General features: G+C 48.0%; 1 protein-coding gene across 3 annotated transcripts; it reads left to right on the top strand.

The window, feature by feature from the left end:
- Nucleotides 1-1,818: 1,818 nt before the first annotated feature.
- Nucleotides 1,819-18,204, top strand: LOC111081608 (BTB/POZ domain-containing protein kctd15-like). 3 transcript variants are annotated; one of them, XM_041591802.1, is made up of 5 exons: nt 1,819-1,921; nt 7,326-7,388; nt 16,178-16,285; nt 16,428-16,927; nt 17,079-18,204. In XM_041591802.1, exons 3-5 carry the CDS (start codon nt 16,191-16,193, stop codon nt 17,510-17,512), a joined length of 1,029 nt encoding a protein of 342 aa, XP_041447736.1. In that variant the 5' UTR covers nt 1,819-1,921; nt 7,326-7,388; nt 16,178-16,190; the 3' UTR covers nt 17,513-18,204. The 3 variants fall into 3 exon arrangements, with proteins under 3 accessions (XP_041447736.1, XP_041447737.1, XP_041447738.1); XM_041591803.1 differs by lacking the exon at nt 1,819-1,921 and adding an exon at nt 6,423-6,742; XM_041591804.1 differs by lacking the exon at nt 1,819-1,921 and adding an exon at nt 6,699-7,037.
- The last annotated feature ends 323 nt before the right edge of the window (nt 18,205-18,527 follow it).

Here is an 18,527-nt window from a genome sequence, read left to right as displayed (position 1 = left end):
TCACACTGCAGACAGCACGGGGAGAGTTGCCATTGAAAGAGAAAAGAGGAAAGAGCAGAGGAAGGTCACGGGTATTTCTTTCCATCTTAAAGCGAAAAGTCATGTCATTCAATAAAGTTGCAGTTTCTGGTATTTAACGGAATGATATTTAGTGTGTTTCAGGAACTGAATAAGTTTAACATTTATTTAGCTTATCTTGAGATATTTGCTAAAGAGGACTACTGAGAAAGCGATAATTATTTATATATTATACTCGTACATACATACTCGTCTGGGGTTAACCGTCTTCGTGTCAGCAAGAGTGAAATGTTGGCTACAGCATAAAATAAACCCAGAGTCTAGAGACAGAGACAGAGCCAGCTGGTTGAATGTCTCTATTAGCCATGGCCATAAGTTATTTGGTTGTTTGGCTTGATTAATGTTCACCTGGCCGTGTTCAGAGGAGAGCCACCACCGAGCGAGTGAGAGCGGAGAGCGAAGCGATGGGGAGGAATGGTGTTAGCCATTCGGACCTGGTTTTGTGGTTTGCGCTTTACCCTTTTCTCCACTGCCGTCTGGCCAGCGGCGTTTTCCTCTCAGTGATCTAATCTTGTTATTGCCCTGGCATCCAGCTCTAGCTCCATCTTCATCTCCATCTTTAGCTGTAGCTCCAATGCGATTATATATGTGTGTATAAAAGTGATTTAGCTGATGTGCCAATTCAATTATTTCTACCTATATACATACGTAATAATATACGTAAGTACATCTACATACATATATAAACCGATAAATGCCATGCTCATGCGAGTGCGAATATACTCATATAAATATGTATGTATGTATGTATGTACATACATACATATGGCATATAAAATAGTGAATGTAATTTTATTCACATGTCTGGCCGCAGGCCAATCCGCTTTGCCCCCGGGCCACAAATTGCAGAGCAGCAACAAAAGCAACAGCCACAGCAACCCCGGAACAGCGGCGCACCTCTGGTCGTGCTCGTATCTGGTATCTGCTGGATACTCAGGGTATTCGCATCGGTCCTCTGTCTCCGTCTCTGTCTTCGGCAGCAGAGCTAACAATATATATGTATGCAGCAATATATATGCTATATTATATGCAGGGGCATGGGGCAGGGGGCATGGGCATCATAGCCAGAGGAAAGGCAGCGGCAGCGGCAGTGGCAGTGGCAGAGAGCTGAAATCCATCATTGGCGCATGGCCGCAGGTCACATTTGGGTTGAAATATTATAATTACAAGCGGGCGCCCCAGGGCAAGGCGAACGGTGAGGAGTGGAGAGGAGAGGTGAGCGGATCGGAGCGGCGTCGTCGTATCCGTCGAACATTGGCATCGCGTGGTCTGGCGAGCCAAGGTGCATTAAATAGAAGGTGAGGCACTAGCAGCACTAGCCACCCTCCCACATGCATTAGCAGCCGCGGCTCCGAGCCCGTTCTCTGGCACTGCCTTACCTTCCATTAAATTTACCTTGGGACAAGCTAAGCCCGGTTTGGTATATGGGCTAACAACCAATGTGAGTGAGGGAGAACGCAAGAGCGACGGGAAAGAGAATGAGAATGAGAAAGAGAAAGAGGAGGATATGGATACTTAGTTGCTGGCTGGTGCTGTTCGTCGTTGTTGTTGCGGTTGTGTTTATGTTGCGGCTGATAACAGCCTGGGGGCAGCCAGCACGGACTCGCAGCATGCTCCATCCAACATGTTCGACAGACAGACCCCACAAACAAACCGTTTTAGACGCCACAAACACACGACTTTCGTCGTCTTTGCTCCACGCTACACGCTCCATGCTCCATGGAGCATTCTGTTCGAGAGTGTTTGAGAGTGTAGTTTGGGGCTGTGTGCTTGTATGTGTTTGTATCTTTGTATTTCTGGATCAGTGTTTGTGTTGCTGTTGGAACAACGGACCACGGAGCAGGTGAATAACAGTTGATTTTTTTGTTGTTGTTTGCTTGTTTGCTTTTGTTGCTGCCAGAAACTTGTTGCATGGAGCATGAGGCAGGCAGCACTGAAGGATGCATCATTCACACGTGTTTGCACAAGTGTTGTGTCAAATTAGGGGGCTGGGGCAGCACATTGCAACAACTGTTGCCACAGCTGCAGCCGGCATAAATTGCAATGCCAGAGCTGCATAATATAATTTAAGAACAACACTAAAAAGCCATCCCTATAATTATGATCTTGCCACAGAATCACAGTTTTTGTCCCCAAAATGTGTGTCCAGCAGCTGCCAGGTGCCAGCCAGGTGACAACCAGGAGGCCGCCCCGCAGATGCAGAGGCGGGTCATGCCTCTCCACGAGACCCTCATTATATGCAAACTGCAAAGGCCGCCAGCCACTCGAGCCCGAGCTCGAGCCCCAACTTATTTTTAACTTCCACATTTTTTGTCCCTCTGCTGCGGCTGCTGCTGCTGCTGCTGCAGTGCCTGTGGCATTCTTGGTTGCATGTTCGAGCAATCCTTTTCCGTTCTTGCAGCCATCTCTCTCTTTCTCTCTCTTTCTAGCCCCTGTCCCACCCCTTTTATCCATCAAAACCTGGAAATAAAGAACTGGTCCCTGCTCTCTCCCTCGCACTGTCTTTCTCTGTCACTCTTTCAGTATGTTGCCCTCCCTTTCTGGCCGACTCTCCCATTCATAACTCGCGGCAATATCTTCTTTTTGCGCTATATTCCCCTCATTCTGCTTGTCTTTGGATATCAACTGTCAGTTTTCGAGCTAAAAGCGCCAACGGGCTAGTTTGTAAATCATTAAAATTATGCACACACACACACACACACACACATATACTGCGCACTCACACAGCTATTATACATGTGTGTGTGTGTGGCAGAGTCAGAGAAGTTAGCCAACTGCATAGGAATGAATCATTATGCAGTTAATGACAAGTGTCACGCATTGCTAATGACAAAAGGATGTCGGCAATCGACTCCTGGCCCCATCACCCGGACGGACCCTCCCATTTCATAAGTGTCCACAATTAAACGTGATGCTTCAAACAGTTGCCACACACTCACAAGAGAGCTTTCACCAGGGGCAGGGCAGTATAATGCCATGGGAGTTCTCAAAGGAACGGGGCCCCAGAGATCATAATTGAAGAAGCTACAGTTATACAAGTCACATCTCTGAACGGCATACATTATCCGCATCGTAAGATATAGCTAAATAGAGGAGAAGTGTTGGCGCCAAGTGCTGATACTGCACAACATACATATGTATGTCTTAGCACCTTATGCACCTAAGACAGAGACGAATTTCTCTGAAGAAATCAGACCCCACACGCCTATTGGTGGCACTGGAAGACGTCTGCTGGTGCCCCCAATATCCCCCCGTTATCCCCCCGTTATACAAATAAATAACATTAATGGGGCACTGGCTGTAAAATGATTATCATTCAAATGTTAATGTAAATGTTGTGCCACATATGGACGGGTGGTTGGATGGATGGATGAATTGATGCTTGATATGTGGCCCCTGCCCCACTGCTGCTGCTGCTGCTGCAGTTCGGTCGTGCGTTAAAAATTTAACGTGAATTTCAGGCCGCAGCGGCAAAAATGGCATCATTAAGTAAAAGCCCTGCGGCCAGACATTGTGAATTTTATGAGCCTTTTCATCCACACACTACATTTACTCGTGCATACACACACACTCGTATATTGCATACACATATGTATGTATGTACAATGTTCATATATTTGTGTTGTGGTTTGCTGTTGCTTTTGCTGCTATTGGTGTTGCTGCTATTGCTGGTGTTGTTCGCCAAGTATCGTTAATAATAAAAAAAATATATATACATACATATATTTATACCCCTTAACTCTGTGGAAAACAAGGGTATATTGCAATCGTGTGAGTGTATGTATTTCCATCTACCTACCATATTGCGAGTATCATCCAACCAACCTTCCCATTTAGCAGGAAACTGTTACCAATGATCCCACGATCTTCCTCTTTTAGATTCCTCATTTAAAGAGAGTTCATTGGATACTTACCAAGTAAAAGGGATAACCCTATCGTCGACATATCGACTTACTTGACGTTTTACTTGTTTAAAGTTCCGACAGCTTCCCTCTGATGATGTGCTCTCTGTCCATGCGTGTTTGTGTGTGTTGTGTGTACAGCCAAACACATTCACATTAATAATAGTAATAATAAAAAAAATCACAATAATGATGCTGATGATGCTCTGATGCTGCCAAGCGGAATGGGCGTAGAATGGGGCATGTGGCAGCAAATAAAAATGCGCGTATAATGTCAGCATATGCGTCGGAATTTAAATGTGGTTTTTTTTTTGCTGATACACACTGCTGAAAATACTCCGGACTGCTGTTCGTACTTGCTCGTATGTGTATATTGATTAACACGCAAAATGCACAAGTCATGAACAAATATGCAACTGGGTGGCATAGTGGGAGCTACAGCAGATGGAGATGCGGATGGAGATGGAGATGGGCTACTTTAAAAAGCCATCAACAAATTATTACAAAAGGGCAGGGGGGAGGAGAAATGTCGCTGTTAATTTCTGCACTCTTTCGTTTATTCCCAAGCATATGTACATGCATATGTACATACATATAATCATGTCCAATACATATATGTACACACTTTCATTCATATGTACATATAGTATAGTATGCTTTATAATGGAGTCCTGCAGATGCAGCAGCAGCTTTGCTCTGCTCTCATCCCCCATTTCACACACCCCCCCAGCACCCCACTCTCCTCATGCTCTTTCTCTGTGACCCCCTCGGGCGAACCAAACAATAAAGCATAAAGCGCGCCGCACACATTTTGTCGAATTATTTTGTTGGCAGTCCGCTCGCGGCTAACTGCAGCAAATTGGCTTGAAATATTGGTATTGCCATATGTATAAGACGAATGTGTATGTGCACATACATACATACATACATACATGTACATATGCGAGTGACTGTGGCTGCTTGCATGTGTGGGGGGGTGTGGGTGAGTCTGAATGAGTGTGTGTGTGCGTGAGCTTGTGATTAAAAAAAATATTTAAAATGGCAAAAACCCAAAGCGACATCAAAATAAAAATGAACCCACCCCATGCCATACTCCAAGCGCACGCTTGAAACAATACAAGACCACCACCCCCCAGTCCACCCTCTCACAATCCCCCTACCGCCACCTACTCTTCGTCCAACCCTCCAGCCAGGCTGAATGAGTGAAATGAGCGATAAAATTGCAACAATTTCCACTCGTCGTAGGCCGAAACTCTGATAAAATATGAAAAATTGAAATGTCAGTGGGAACACGGGAGATGGCAGCGTGAGGGATGAACTCATGGGAGTCTGCCCCACAGAGGAGGCTGCCTCGTGTCACGCGGCCATCTCTGGGAGGGATCACGAGCAGCAGCAGCAGCAGCAACAGCAGCAGCATTGGCTGCAGCGGTGTTCAAATAGTGGAATATTATGACGGAGCGGTGCATATACTCGTGCTACAAAATGAATGTGACCCGAGGAGATGCAACCCAAACAATTGCCAATGAAAAATGATGCGACAGCGCTGCAAGATGGGGTTGAGTGGGGGTGCGGGGGAGTAGCAGGAAGACGAGTGGGTGTGTGTTGTGGGTGTGGGGTGGGTGTTGGGTGGGCTGGGCAAGAGTTTGCACTCATTTTAATTACAGCTGCCTAACTGCAGGGCCTCACAGCACTCCCCCGCTCACTGCCCATCGCTCTCTGCCTCCCTCCCTCTTTCTCGCTCTCTCTCTCGCTCGATCTCTGTTGCTCCCTCTCTACCCAACCAGCCGCTACTTTTCCCTGCTGGCTCTTTGGCTGTGTTTTGAAACATGGCCTGGGGCATATTTATCACAAGTTTTTCTTTGCATTGCCGCGGGGCAACAAAATATTTCAGCTGCCTCCGTCGACGTTCTCGTTGTCCCGCAGTCGTCGCTCGTTGTGTGCCCCCGGGCGCCGTTGGCTGTTGGCCCGTTCTTGGTGCCGGTGCTGCTGGTGCTGCTTCTTCTGCTTCAAAGTCTCTGGAGCTGATGCCGCACAAAGTTTCATTTCGTTTGGCCGGCGGCCCCAGCGTTCTATGCTTTGTCATTAACACAAGCACACACACACACCTCGCACCCATACCCATGCATGGCCATGCAGAGGCAAAAGTACATACATACACACGTAGAAAGAGTGTCGCACACAGACAAACAAACAAACATCATACTTTGATATTTACAATTATTGGAAATGGTTGTATACATACATACATACTCATCAGATGTGTTCCTGCCTCATGAAATTGCACTTCCACCCATACACACGCACAATCGCCCTGGCATTTAATCCATTCAACGATTTATAAGCCGGGCCAATTGCTCTATTTACAGTTACCATGTTAATTGCAACATCGGCTTATGTTGCATGCCACCACAACAGCAACAACAACAACAACAACAGGGGAGAACAGTGGCAGCACTTAAACCGGAAATAGACTATTAAACGTTCACACACGCAGCACACACACACGCACACAACACACACACACACACGTACACACTCGTCCACTGGTACTCTCGCTGGCTCGCTCGCTCTCCCTCAAGGTCGTCTACCGTACAGAAGACGCCAGCAACGAACTCCACCCGCACAGTGGGGAGGACGCAACTCGAGCTCAAACCCAAGTTCGAACGCAACCCGGTCGAGCCACCAGACTAGCGGCAACCAACCAACTTGCCGCCCCGAAACTCATGAACATTTCTCAGCCAACATCCGCGCATGCAAGTAAGGTAAAGCGCTTGACTTGACAGTAGGAAAGGAAACATTCAAACGAAACGGTTTCGCGTTCGCCACAAGCGGAAACGGAAGTAAACATTTAAACGGATAGCATAGAGATAGAGTGCGATTGTTTTTAAGCGGCTTCGCGCGCGTATTTGTTATTTGATCAACGTTTTGATCCAGAAGCCAGAGACGAGACCCGATTTGATCCACAGATCCCATATTGGAGGCCCGAAAACTATTATCTGCGCGCGCGTTGTAATAAAAAAGAGTTAAAGTGCATTTCCTAAATATACCGACTTTTTTGTGAGTTCCAAATACCCCATAACACAACTGTCTGCCCTGCCCACTCAACCTCTATCAATATCCCCAGCTGATGATCACGATCTTTATAATTTCAATTGCTTTGAGAGACTCTAAGCGATCATTTGTTATTTTTTATTCATTATTCATCCAATTCAATTTGTTAAAAAAGAAGGAGATTGTTAATTAGAGATCATTCCGTGTCATCACAGTGTGATCACTCTTTTTCTTAACAGTTTCGCTTGGAACATTTTACTAACACTTCTCCTTCGATTTCTCTCGCCCGCACAGGACTCCGTTTGTTGCATTGGATCAACGATCACCGTTGACGGTGGATTCCTCCTGCCCCAAACGGTAAGCGAAAACCTTTCATCCACTGCCAAACAAAATCCCAGACCGCCTCGAAGCTGCTGCTGGCCAATAAATTTGTTTAAAAAAGATTCTGTAATAAACGAATTTTTGACACACAACAACAGCATCGACAGTCCGAGTTGCATGCCACCAGACCTGGTTCCCTTATCCTTACCCTTACCCCCGATGTTGCCCCTGCTGTTGTTCGTTTGGTTTGGCCAAAAATGCCGCAGGCAGCTGATTTTCGTCTCTCCCACATGCCAAGTCAGAAATTGTGCGCCATAAACGAAGACTGTTTAAAAAAAAAACAAAAAAATTATGCGCCTCAAGTGCTCTCTGTGCCCGCACCAAAGGAGAAATAAACAAAAGTAAGAAGAGATGGGGAGTGGAGTGGAGTAGAGTGGAGGAGGGTCTCACGGGGGAGAGGGAGAGAGGCGAAAAAATCATACCCAATACCCCGGAGGCGCTTTTGGGCAACCTTAGCCCGCGGCTGAGTTATGTGTGCAGACGAGAACGAGTCGCATTATTTTTTCTACCTTAAAGGCTATAAAATACGATGGTGCTGTTGCAGATGAAGAGGGGAATGGAGCAGGCACTGGGGGATGTATCAGGGGCAGCTGTGACCGGTTGGTTCGTTGGTTCGTTGCTTGTGTTGTGGCTGGTCGAAAACTAAGCGGCCAAAAGATGACCCCCGGGGCAGAGTACATACAGCATACAACACAATTTTTGTTTAGCAAGGGAATCGACGGTCCGTGAGAGTTGTCCTCCGTCCGTCTGTGCCATTGAGCCGGAGCCAAGTCATGAGGCAAAGTTCAAAGCGGGAGAGCTGCATTCTGCGGAATTGTATTCAAATAGGGAAACCCGCTGAAGGAGGAGGAAGGAGGAGCAAGGAGCGACCTTCGCTAGTTTGCCTTCTCCTTCTCGCTCTCACTATCTCTCTCTCTTTCTATCTCTGTGGCTGTGTCTCGTGCCTCGTGTGGAAGCAACTGGTTTTTGGTTTTGGTTTCATCTTGTGCTCGTTTCCCTTTGCTTTTTGCATGCCTGCCACAAAAAGTGGCCTCGCCATGTGCGAGTGGGCGGAGTCGCAGTCAAAGTCTTGTTTGTTTGTTTGTCTGTTTGCCTGCCTCGCTGTGCCACAATTCGTGGCAGGCAAGGCCTTTGCCTTCTACGTCCTGCCTTTACTTCTCTTCCCGCCCATTGTCGTGTTCTGCTCTTCAGCTGCTAATTTGTTTTCATTCTGCGGATTCAGGCTTCAGCTACTTGGATTCGCGTTTACATAGTCTATACCTGCCACTGCCACTGCAACTGCAACTGCTACTGTTCGTGCCACTGCCTCTTAGCGCCTCCACTCCCCACTGCTGCCTGTGGTGCTCCTCCAGTGGCAAAGTGATTTCCATTACATGCCAATAGTCAAAGGCTGCGGCTGTGGCTGGATTTGAATGACTGCCTGCCCGTCGAAGGTCTGCCAGCGCTGCACTCGGAGCACAATCGCTCTTAACACGCTGTGTGTTAATTAAGCTGCAATTCGGCATCATTACCAGCATCAACATGGCGCAGCCATTTGCCGCTCAGCACCATTGCAGCTCCTCAAAATGGAGCAACGACTATGGATTTTCCTGTTTTAAGGCAGATGTTTGATCCATTGATCGATCTCCTTAATAATTTCTGAGAGAAATGTTAATAACAAAAATTATTCTATGTGTTCTTATAGCTATTCTTTGTCCGTTAGTCTCTGCTTAAAAATACTCGTAGCTATTCCATTAGTTTCGTTGTTAATTCCCAACTAAATCTGTATCAATACTTTTAATATTTTTTCGTTGTTTCAACCAACGTTTTCCCACAGATTTTATCCAATAAACTTGGAGTATAAGCTCACTCCAACTATAGTTAAAAAAGTTTAGTACTGTAGAGCCGATTGCTATTGTACGGTGACTAGTCCTTCTGTGTTTTTTTTCACATAATATACCAATAATTCTTCTGCTCTCAATTCCCCATTTACAATAATCCCCTGCTATTTAAAATTCGTGCATACCCTTGGAGTACAGTACCCTCTTGAGTACTCGAATTCTATGGGTGATGCACCTGCCGTCGCTGCAGCGCGCTTCCACTGAAAATGGCAAGTGCATATTGTTTCAGTTGCCTTTGTGTTGCATCTGCATCTGGCGCTGTGGCTGTACGATATGCACACTCAAATTGCACCAATTAGGCCTGCCCATTGCCTGTGCCACTGCCAGTTGCAGTTGCAGGACTCCAGAGGATATGGCTGAATGGTTTCGGATTCGAATGGCTGCTCTGGTCATTGTTTGAGCACTGGTCAAGCGGAAATATGGCTGTTAATTATTATGTACACTTGATTAAGTATCACAGGCAATCACTGGCGCTGTAGCTCTATTGCTGCTCCTCTGTTGAACCATCTACCCCATCCTGCTGGTGGTTGTGGTGGTGGTGTAATAACCATTTCATACATCGCATCGCACAACGCTGCGTATGCGCAATGTTTGCCTTTACGGCAATTTAGCAACGTTTCCCTTGCGTTATCCTTTGCGCTTTTGACTTACAATTCAATTTTCGAATTTAGCAGCAATAAAAACATCCTATCCCAAGGTAGAGGTAGAGATATCCGTCAGATACACACATACACCATACATTCGCATATAGCTTATAGTATCTAGATATATTCTCCTCTGAATATATTTATGTTTTTCTTGTCGTCGTGCTGCTGCTGTTGTTCTTGCTGTTTGTACAGTTTATTTTTTTTTTTTCAACTCTGTGCCATGTGGCAAGTGCCTGGAACCGTCTGCCAGCGAGCGAGTTGCCTGAGTAATGTTTGCTCTGCATATGTGGAGCCCCCCTCCTCATCCATCTGATGCTGCTGCTGCTGCTGCGGAGTGAGCCATATGCAGCGCAATCGTCGTTTTTATTTAATATTTTCTAATAAATTTTTCAAAGTTTATTTTTGAAAGCCTCGCAGCGTTTTAATATCTGCTGCTTCAGTGTATGCGCCGGGGCTCCAGTTCCAGCTCACTCACTCAACTTTTCCCCAGACTTCGTTTCCACACACACACACACACACACACACACACGAACAAACATATATATCTGCCATATGTATATATATGTATATATATCGCATATATTTGTACAATTTGCCATGGCCCACACATTCTGCAACTTTGGCTAACAATTTTCGTAGCAGCGGCAGGCAACAGTGCAGGGCACAGGGCATAGGGCGGAGCGTGGACTGATTTCCCCATATGCCGCAGTTCCAGCTGAAGCTGAAGCTTGAGCTCCATCTCCAGTTATTGCTTCAGCTTCAGCTCCAACTCCTGCCTCAGTTTGTAGACCCTTTGGGCAAAAGACGCCGACGATGACGACGACGACTAGGACGAGGGGACGCAGAAGTTGTGCTTGTGTGTGCGTGGCAACGGGCAATGCAGCCCGTCTGGAGGCGGTAGAGAGACTCCTAGTTCTGGCTTTTTGTGTTTTACTTTGGCTCTGGCCAACTTTTTCATTTGCCTGCTCATCAGCGTTTTGATTTTTGGGTTTTTGGTTTTGGGCAGCTGCGAAACGAAAGCAAGTCATGTCGGTGGATGGATAGGGGACCCATGACTGGAGGCATTGGCTGCTTCTCAACATGCCCCAAGGACATTTTGCCGATTTTTTGCCCAACGCTCAGCCGCTTTCTCACTCTCTTTATCTTTTTATGTGTGTGTGTGTGTGTGTGTGTTAACTTTATGTTTATCTTTGTTATGTACACAAAACGCTCCGCATTCCCTTATCTCGCTCTCTCTCTCTCTCTCCTGGTTTCCTCCGGAGTCGTAAGTTTTAGTTCTTTTGCGCTCCCATGAATAAGTCTTTGCCTAATTGGAACCCCCCTCCCCTACCGCAATCCCCCCTTAGCCATAGCCTTGCCCCGCAAATATAATCTTGCCTCGTGCTGCAAGTGTTGCAGTTGTCAGATAAATCTTCTCATAAAGCACACACACACACACACACGCACAAGCTGTGCCTCGGAGAAGGGAAGAGTTCTCAATGTTTTCATATTAACTTTCGAGGTGGAATCCACTGCTGCTGCTGCTGCTGCTGCTGCTGCTGCAGCAACAATCGCAGCGCTGCTGACGTCGACTGAGTCGCACTGCTTGTGCCGCAAGCGTTTTAAAATTGAGATAAGATTTTGCCTCGAAAACTTTCGTTTTGCTTCTTTTTTTTTTATTTTTCTATATATATATTTTTTTTATTTTGTGGTTCTCCTCTCGAGAGGAGCAATGCCTGGGGAGCATTGGGGCTGTGAGACCGAGAAGAACTTTGGGTATGATATCTTTAAATGCAGGCAGAACAAACGCCCAGACCCATGGACACATATGGCAGGGGGTGGGGGGGTCTCGTATCTGTTCGAGAGAGGGTTAGCCACAGCCAGGAGAGCGGACACGACTAGACTTACCTACCAATCGCAAAAGTTCTGCCCTTCCTGTGCCAAAGCTGGAGCAGGAGTTCGAGCGGCAGTTGGGAGTTGGGACTTGGGAGGAGTATCCTTGCCGCTGTGGTTACTGCCTGTGTTCCTGCTCTTTTGTTGTTGTTTCTGTAGCTCCTCCTGCTGCTTGCTTCTCCTCTCGTTGCCCTTGGCGCTGCAAGGATAAATGAATGAGGAGGCTCCCACACATGCATGGACTCGCATGTAGAAGCCAGCAAAGCCCCAGAGGACACCCACGGACCATAGAAAGAGCGAAGGAGCGGAGTAGCGGGACGAAAACCCAAAGTTTCAATCCCAAACACCAAGCACCTTACTCGACTACAGTGGAGCCCCAGCACAGGCGGCCAAATGAGGCACAGACCGAGTGGCGGCCATTGATTGGAATTCCCTCGCATCGAGCATACATGGACGGGACTTGCCTGTAGTACATCGCCTTGGGAGGAGCGGCAGCAGGAGCAGGAGCAGGAGCTCGAGCAACAGCAGCAGGACCTCGGCTTTGCTTGCTTTCCTTGCTTGGTTTCGTTCCGTATCCATCCATGATTTCCGCACTAATTCCAAACGATCGCCGGGGGCCTAGTCAGCTTTTGCCCTTTTTCGCTTCCTCTCGCTCTGGCTCAGCCAACACTGTCTCCCTATGTCTCTCTCTCTCTCTCTTTCTTGCCCTCTCTTTTGCTGCCTCTTGCAACCAGGACACTCACGCTGTCTGGTCTGGCCTTTGTGTGCGGAAGGTTGGCTAGCCGCAGGGCATTTTCTAGGGTTACATAGTCAGCGTCGCAGTCGCAGTCGTCAACGTCTGATGCGACCTCATCATCCCCCCCTCGCTGCCTAGGTGTGTGTTTCTACCTTCATCTGTGTGTGTGTGTGTGAGTGGGGTTGCACTTTAGCTCATTTCTTGGCTTTTGTTTTCGCTTTTGTCCTGGTTTTGGGAGGGACTCTGCAGCCCTGGACCACAAGTTGTGGTCGTAGTCGTGTCGTTTGGGGAATTGCCTGGGCAGAACCATGTCCATCCCCCCAGCAGGATTCACCATCGAGCATCGAGCATTGAGCATGTGCCAACGGCCACTTTTGTCCATAATTCCTTTTTCGAAAATGTTTCGCCCTCGGGTGGCCAGGCAACCGGAGAAGAGGAGCTGAGGAGCAGCAGCAACCTGATATTCGGCCTCAGACACGCCTCAATCCGTACAATGCCAAACTAATAAGCTCAGTCGGAGTGGCACTGCCACTGCCACCTCCAGTCTCCCATCTATCTAGTTTGTGTCCGTGTGTCTTTTGTGTCTGGTGCATGTGGAAAGTGCTGTACCAGATGAAGATATTGCCGGCAATATGCAATTTCAAGAGTCAAGAGTTAATGGCATTGGCCATTAAAACCAGACCAGAGCCGAGCCGGATTCCGAGTCAGAAAAGCTGCAGCTCCAGCTCCAGTTTCGGAAAGATGTCATTTGATTGAAAGGCCATAGAAAGGCCGCTCCACTCGAAATTGTGCAAGCAGTGAAGCGGGCGGACACAGCAGTTGGTTGACAAATATGGCAACGGCAGAGGAAGCTCTTCAGCATTCATCTTGGCACCGAGATGGGGGCGTGACTCACTGCTGCCAGTGGCGCCAACGATGCCCTCACGCGCTCATCTCTCAGAGTCGACTCGGCAACAGCCAGCGACTCTGCTCCGACTCAAGTGTAACCAAAGGCACTGCGAATAACTCTGCCAACTCCGCCCCCCTTTGCAGCACCAGTCCAGGCCTGCCTCTGCCTATGCGGCTCTGCTCTGCTGTGCTCATCCTGCTGCTACACGGCATAGAAAAGATACCGCCGGGGGCAATAATGGACTAGAATAGGATGCAAGCTGCAGTGGTTGTCTTATATACAATACCGTTAGGCTCTGGGTGTCCACATATCTGTGTATGTGTGTGTGGTGTGTGTGTGTGTGTGTGTGTGGTGTGTGTATATGTCGTTGTTGTTCCACCTGCTCAAGTGGGCCGCAAAGCAATTGAAATTGAATTGTTTGTATGTGTGTGGCAAGAGGCCAGGCTCTGGAATTGCATATTTTGTGGCTGCAACTTCTGCTGTTGCTGCTGCTGGTGCTGGTGCTGCTGCAGCTGTCGGAGCAGGGCAGGGACTGTTGAAGAGGTGTGGTGGGGAGTGTGGCAGGTTGAATGTTTTATGGTAAGGGGCAGCAGGGGGCAGAGGCGAGGGACTGGGGCACCCATTAAGCCATTTTGCCATAAACGAATATCCAATGTTTGATTGAACGCATTACTCACGCTTTATAATTGCTGTAAATTAATAAAAACTTCAGTTTATTTCTGTGGATAGTCTTCCCCTGTGCCTGCCACAAAACCCCTCCTCTGGCGCACCGCTCTCTGGTAGCTGTAGTGTGGCTGCCATGAGTATGCCTTGCAGACATTTATTTTGTGCAATTTTTTGTGGATCTGCTCTTAGTTTTTATTTGCTTGAACCCCTCTTCCATATCCACTCTTTATTCTCCTCTCTCTCTCGCTCTCTCTCTCTCTCTGTGGAGGAGTCCCATTCGTTTTACCCTCTCTGTACCGTACCTCTCATCCGCCTTCCCCTTCCCGTGCTCATTCGCATTTGAATGTTCATGTAGTTAAAGTTAATCAAATCGTAATTACCCAACCCCCGCCCCAACCCCAGCCGGAGCCACAGAAACAGCCACAGCCCCAGATCCAGTCGAAGAGCCGCGGGGCTTCAAACATTTAGAAAAAAGCAAACTTGTTTAGGATAGATGCCAGATGAAGCAGAGATAAAATTGGGCGAAGATCGGATGCTCTTTGGCAGGTAATCAATGGCAGAATATAGTTGTACTCCCTGTATCGGTATGCGAACGGAGAGAAGTTATACCATTTGGAGGAGCATCTACTCGACAGCTATGTATTGGTTGGGAAAAGATTGCAATTAAAGCAGTAAACTTATTCTAAATATATTTAAAGCAAGATTATCTAGTGCAACACTGCTATAGGTATGCCTCAGATTCCACCAGCCTTTTCTGCATAATTCCTTGACATTGTTTCTGGCTAAATTGCTTTTAGCTTTTCCATTCCATATCTCTTGTATTCCAGCAGCTGTTAGCAAGAACCCCTTTCAGTAATTTGAAGCAAGTTACTTGCATCCATATCCGGAGAGAGCATTGGTCCGACCCTCCATCAGTCCATCAGTCAGTCAATCTTTGCTTCAGTCAGTCGTCAGTCTGAGGCTCGGCTAATGTGCAAAAAACATGAGAACATTTGTCATAAATAAACGTAAACTCGTTCTAGTGCTCCGCCTGATTGAGTTTTATTAATTAGTGCCTGTGTCTCTGGAGGAGAGTCGGATGACTGAAACTGATCCTGATAAAACGGATGATGTTGATGATGATGTGCTGTGGAGGCAGCTGCACGAAGCAGGATGAATATACACATAGATAGAGATGGAAATAGATACATATGCTGCAAGGGTCTCTTGCTAATTGTTGTTGACTTCGTTTTGGTGGGGCAGCAGGGTGCTCCTGGCCATTGCGTATACGTCGAGTGGCACGCATTCGACTGACACATCATAATTAGTGGGTGCCCAAGCCACGGTCTCACATGGCCTCCACTGCAGCTACCCTCTCCTGCCCCCCTGCGCCACCCACATCCATAACGATGCTCCAAACAATGTGATTTTCGTGTGAAAATCGACTCGCAACACTCGCGGCTAAATGACGGGCAGCAGAGGCCACATCCACGGCCAAACCGATGCATTCGATGGCCGTTAACATTAACTGCATCCCCGAGCCCCGCCCCCGCCCCCGCCACCGATGGCGGTGCGGCGATTTTGTCTTGTCCACGACCGAAGCTGCGGAGAGTCGATCCCCTGAGGGAGAGCGCTGTGTGCCCCCCCAATGGAAACGCAGTGAAAAACCAAATATTCCCACACAATCGACCCAAGACTATGGTCCATATGAAATATAAACCCAAGCTTGACTTGCCCCCCTACACTCCTCTCTCCACACTCTGTTTTTCTGCCTGTCTGTCCCTGTCCCTGCCCCTTTCTCTTTCTCTTTCTGTTTCTGTCTCTCGCTGTGTGTGAACCTTTATGGGGAATGGAACGGACCCTGTGGATGTGGATGGCTGTGTAGCTGCCAGCGGTGCTGCATTTTCGTTGTCACGTTTGCTGTCCTTCAAAGTTGTTAGAGTACACTCTTGTGGAAGGGGTGGGGGGATAAATTGGTTCTCATGGTTAGTTTTACTGTGTGTGGGGGAGTGGGTGTGGTGGCGGACTTGATCTGTACTGTAAGCTAATCAAACTATTGACTAATCTCTGGATGAATAATTAATTAAAATTTGCAGGAAAAAATGCGACATGGATCGAGAGCGCGAAAGAGATGTCAAGGCCCTGGAGCCACGCGACTTATCATCCACGGGCCGCATTTACGCCAGAAGCGACATTAAAATCAGGTGAGTCCTACGCATATTGATGTGCGATGCCAGCCCCACACACACACACACACACACACACACACAAGCCCCACACACTGCCTCCCACAAAACCCCTTGGGACAATACTCATTGGTTATTCGCAAATTGGACTCGCCCGCAGCGCTTCGCCCACCGTCTCGCCAACGATCTCAAACTCCTCATCGCCCACACCGACGCCGCCCGCCAGTTCCTCAGTGACGCCGCTGGGGCTGCCCGGGGCGGCGGCGGCTGCTGCCGCTGTGGCAGCTGCTGCAGCCGGAGGCGGCGGCTCGGCGGGGGCCAGTTCCTATTTGCACGGCAACCACAAGCCCATCACTGGCATACCATGCGTGGCGGCCGCCTCCCGCTACACGGCACCCGTGCACATCGACGTGGGCGGCACCATCTATACCAGTTCCCTGGAAACGCTCACCAAGTATCCAGAGTCGAAGCTGGCGAAGCTCTTCAACGGCCAGATACCGATTGTGCTGGACTCGCTGAAGCAGCACTACTTCATCGATCGTGACGGTGGCATGTTCCGTCACATTCTGAACTTTATGAGAAACTCAAGACTTCTGGTTGCCGAGGACTTTCCCGATCTGGAGCTGCTGCTGGAGGAGGCCCGCTACTACGAAGTGGAGCGTAAGTACACATACCCAACCCTAACCCCCCACCCCACCCATCTCGTTGTCTCTATCAGAGTTTAAAGGGAGCTAATTTTCGTTTTCCCCCTCTTCCCACTCTTACTTTGTGTCTTCTGCTATGGCTGGATGTTTTTCAATGGCGCCTGCAGCGATGATTAAGCAGCTGGAGAGCATGCGCAAGGATCGTGTACGCAATGGGAACTATTTGGTGGCGCCACCCACTCCACCAGCACGCCACATTAAGACAAGCCCACGAACCAGCGCGTCGCCTGACTGCAATTACGAGGTCGTGGCTCTGCACATCTCGCCGGACCTGGGCGAGCGCATAATGCTGTCGGCGGAACGGGCACTGCTCGACGAACTCTTCCCGGAGGCCAGCCAGGCGACACAGTCGAGTCGCAGTGGCGTGTCCTGGAACCAGGGTGACTGGGGGCAAATCATCCGATTCCCCCTCAATGGCTACTGTAAGCTGAACTCGGTCCAGGTGCTGACGCGACTCCTCAACGCCGGCTTTACCATCGAGGCCAGTGTGGGGGGGCAGCAGTTCTCCGAGTATCTGCTGGCGCGGCGCGTTCCAATGTGATATGCTCATGCTTCTGCTGCAGCTCCAGCTCCAGCTCCTACTCTCACTCCCACTCCATATGCAGATGCAGATGCATCTGTGTCTGGTGCTGGTTCCAGCAGCAGCAGCAGCACAAGTAGCAGTCTCGGCCAAGTCTCTCTGCGGCGTGGCCGTGTAATCCATGTACGAACTAGGCACTAATTGCTGCTCCAGGGGCAGGTGGCGTGGGGCGGGTAATCGTAAGAAAAGCGCTCTTTGCCGCTCTTGCTTGAAGTGCTGAGCAGTTTGTCTTTTATGCTTAGATCCTATGCTGGGGATGCGAGATTTGAATCCAAATGTTATTTAATGTTTATCAATTAAGTTTGCTGGGCCATGCCCACTCTCACACACACTCATGCAAGCGCCCGCCCTCGACCAAACACACACACACACACACAGACAGTGACAGAGACGCAGACACTCATGAGTTTAGTATTCTTTAGGATTTAGTGAGCCAAGAGCCCAGCACTGATTTTGTTTTTTAAAATTTGCGTTTAAGTCGAATATTGTTTTCTCTAAGTACCGCCTACAAACTAAAACTAATTTGAGTTATTTAATTGAATAAAAATTAGCCAGACAACCCAAAAAGAGATTGTCTTAATGTAGTACCACCACACTCCACACCCAATCTCACTCGCACACTCCCATCCTCGCATCCGCATCAACACAAAAACTATCGTAAATTAACATTAACCATAATTGATGTAATTGAACCTTTTATGCAAGTAAACTATGGATAACTTTTTCAATATACACATATACGAACCGATGTCTAAATAGTCTACACCACTTATAATACGAATCCAATTACATCCTATATATACACAAATATTCCAACAAGCTACTGTTTGTGGCCACGTCCCCTCTATAGCAGATCCATTCGAAATGTCTCATTGAATAATTAAATAAAGCAAAACAGAAATTGTGTAATTCAAGCTTTGGTTTCATTCTTTGGCGCTAAAGGGAAATTAATATTTAAATTCAAATAAAAGCACGC

The sequence above is a fragment of the Drosophila obscura genome, unplaced genomic scaffold (genome assembly GCF_018151105.1).
Source record: "Drosophila obscura isolate BZ-5 IFL unplaced genomic scaffold, ASM1815110v1 contig_151, whole genome shotgun sequence".
Classification (NCBI taxonomy): domain Eukaryota; kingdom Metazoa; phylum Arthropoda; class Insecta; order Diptera; family Drosophilidae; genus Drosophila; species Drosophila obscura.
The sequence above is the reverse complement of the archived record's forward strand: the minus strand, read 5'-3'. Positions and strand labels throughout refer to the sequence as shown.

What these genes read in the sequence shown, in the direction of transcription:
- LOC111081608 (XM_041591803.1), top strand. An exon ending in GATTCCTCCTGCCCCAAACG is followed by an intron (nt 7,389 to 16,177) that starts GTAAGCGAAAAC and finishes TAAAATTTGCAG; the next exon opens with GAAAAAATGCGACATGGATC. An exon ending in CCGCTACTACGAAGTGGAGC is followed by an intron (nt 16,928 to 17,078) that starts GTAAGTACACAT and finishes TGGCGCCTGCAG; the next exon opens with CGATGATTAAGCAGCTGGAG.